Consider the following 2,802-nt stretch of genomic DNA (forward strand, 5'->3'; position numbering starts at 1 on the left):
CGCCCAGTGCGGCGCCGGGAGCGAGGACGCCCGAGCTCCCGCGGGAACGGCCACGGGACGGAACCCCGGGCCTGCGGCGCAGGCCGCCAGAGCCGGAGGGACGGCGGCGTGGGCCCAGCAGGGACAAACCTCCGGGTCCCCGGGGACGCGCGCGCGGCGGGGAGAAGCCACTTCCGTTCCATTTTCTCCCCGGCGGTGGCGGGAACGAGGTCTCGGGTCTCAGGTGGGGCTGCGACGCCCCCTGGAGGCCCCGCTCTGGCTCGCGGCCCCCCGTGCGCACATGGGCGCGTGCGTGCGGCCGAGGCCCCGGGGCCCCGAGTGGGGACAGCGCCCCTCGCGGGAAGCACGTCGCCGGGGTGGGAGAGGCCGCCCCCTCCGCATCCTGACTCTATCTGCTCTGATCTCCTCAGATTCTGAGCTCGCCAGCCGGGAGCAGCGGCGCCCTCGGGGCGGCTGGACAGGCCGCGCGCCATGCCCGAGGGCTGAGCGCCGCCGCCGCCGCCGCCGCCGCCGCCGCCGCCGCCGCAGGGCCTCGTCCCGCCTAGCGTGGGGCCGCGCGCGCCCAGGTCGGGGCCCCGGCGGCCGACCATGGTGCTGCCGCCCCCGGACCGGCGCCACGTGTGCCTGACCACGCTGGTGGTCGTGGGCAGCATGGCGGTCATGGACGCGTACCTGGTGGAGCAGAACCAGGGCCCGCGCAAGATCGGCGTGTGCATCATCGTGCTGGTGGGCGACGTGTGCTTCCTGCTGGTGCTGCGCTACGTGGCCGTGTGGGTGGGCGCCGAGGTGCGCACGGCCAAGCGCGGCTACGCCATGATCCTCTGGTTCCTCTACATCTTCGTGCTGGAGATCAAGCTCTACTTCATCTTCCAGAACTACAAGGCGGCGCGGCGCGGCGCGGCCGACCCGATGGCGCGCAAGGCGCTGACGCTGCTGCTGTCGGTGTGCGTGCCTGGCCTCTTCCTGCTGCTCGTGGCGCTCGACCGCATGGAGCACGTGCGCACCTTCCGCAAGCGCGAGGACCTGCGCGGCCGCCTCTTCTGGGTGGCGCTGGACCTGCTGGACCTGTTGGACATGCAGGCCAACCTGTGGGAGCCGCCGCGCACCGGGCTGCCCCTGTGGGCCGAGGGCCTCACCTTCTTCTACTGCTACATGCTGCTGCTGGTGCTGCCGTGCGTGGCGCTCAGCGAGGTCAGCATGCAGGGCGAGCGCATCGCGCCGCAGAAGATGATGCTCTACCCGGTGCTCAGCCTCGCCACCGTCAACGTGGTGGCCGTGCTGGCGCGCGCCGCCAACATGGCTCTCTTCCGCGACAGCCGCGTCTCGGCCATCTTCGTGGGCAAGAACGTGGTGGCGCTCGCCACCAAGGCCTGCACCTTCCTGGAGTACCGCCGCCAGGTGCGCGACTTCCCGCCGCCCGCGCTGGCTCTGGAGCTGCAGCCCCCAGCCCCCCAGCGCAACTCGGCGCCGCCGCACGCGCCGCTGCACGGCCAGCCGGGCCGCCCGCACGGGCCCTCGCCCACGCGAGACGCCCTGGACACGTGACAGGGGCCGCCCCGGGGCGCTGAGACGCGTGGCGGCAGGCGCGCGGTTTGCATGGGATGGGGTGGGGGCGGGCTCCCCACGGGGCCAGGTGCGGAGAGTGCCCGAACCCGGGGGGGGGGGGCCCCCCGGCCGCTTCTTCATCTCAGGAATCCTTCGGACCACGGACCTCAGCCCCTGCTTGGCCAGTCCGCCCAGCGTGGGCGCCGCTGTGTACGGCCCGAGCCAGAGTGGGAAGGGTCCCACCGCCGCCTGCTGGGGGCCTGGGTGGGAAGGGAGGACAGAGTGGGCGGAGGTCTGGTCCCCTGGGGTCCCTGGGTGGGGGCCTCTGGCTCAGAGTTTGGGACTAAGGAGGCCTCTGTCATTTTAAAGACTCTTGTTTACAGTTTTGTATGGAACGTGGCACTGCTCTGCCTGTTTGATGCGTCCAGTCTCTTGATAGCCGCGGAGGGGCGTCTGAGGGGCGGGGTGCGAGCGAGTGACGGTGGGCGGCTGAGCCAGTCCACTTCTGTCCTGGTCTCTCTGGGCAGTCAAACGGGGACGGCAGGGAGGACCCGTGGGAGAGTGGGTCTCAGGGGTCCTAGGCTCCCGCTCCCTCTCCCGGCGGTCTGTTTTGGGTTCCTGCCTCTTCCCGGAGGAGCCCCTTGCTGGCCCTTGGGTCTCCCACTAGCGATGGGGCCGTTGCTGTGGGGTTGGCTTGGCTGTGAGGCCCCGTGTCCCGGTGTCAGAGGCGGGAACTTGTCGCACTCCCAGGGCAGAGAGGACGGCTCTGGGCTCACGGAGCCGCAGGCTCACCCGTCCTCCTGGGCCTCAGCGCTGGTCCGCGCCTCCCACCTCTGCCTCCACTGGCCTCCGCGGCCCTGCAGCGCCAGGGACACTGGTCCTGACTTGGTTTAATGGGCCATGTGCCCTGCCCCCTGACTTTGAGGACCTCCGAATGAGGCCCAGGCCGGCACCCACCGTTTTCATGACCGGGGCTGTTGTCTGGCTCGTGGCCCGAGGTGTCTGCCCTCTGGGTTTGCCTTGGGAACAAGATGGGGACGTCCCAGCCTGCCCTTCCCTGGCTTCCTGAGGTGTCCTGTGATGGCCAGAAGTGACAGCAGCGCCACCCAGCTGGTCCCCGTCTGTCATCCCGTCACTCATCAGCTCACAGCTCCTGTCATCTCAAAAACAGCATCCAAATTCGGGAAGGAGAGGGCGGGGACTCCTCCTTGTGGGCTTCCCCTTTTGGTAGGAAGTCCCTCTCAGAAGCCCCCAGCG

General features: G+C 70.4%; 1 protein-coding gene across 1 annotated transcript; it reads left to right on the forward strand.

The window, feature by feature from the left end:
- Nucleotides 1-521: 521 nt before the first annotated feature.
- TMEM121 (transmembrane protein 121) lies at nt 522-1,933 on the forward strand. Its single transcript, XM_061182931.1, has one exon. It carries the CDS (start codon nt 589-591, stop codon nt 1,543-1,545), a length of 957 nt encoding a protein of 318 aa, XP_061038914.1. The 5' UTR covers nt 522-588; the 3' UTR covers nt 1,546-1,933.
- Nucleotides 1,934-2,802: the final 869 nt, after the last annotated feature.

Source organism: Eubalaena glacialis, chromosome 2 (assembly GCF_028564815.1).
Source record: "Eubalaena glacialis isolate mEubGla1 chromosome 2, mEubGla1.1.hap2.+ XY, whole genome shotgun sequence".
Taxonomy (NCBI): domain Eukaryota; kingdom Metazoa; phylum Chordata; class Mammalia; order Artiodactyla; family Balaenidae; genus Eubalaena; species Eubalaena glacialis.

What these genes read in the sequence shown, in the direction of transcription:
- TMEM121 (XM_061182931.1), top strand. Translation starts at nt 589, where the DNA reads ATGGTGCTGCCGCCCCCGGACCGGCGCCACGTGTGCCTGACCACGCTG.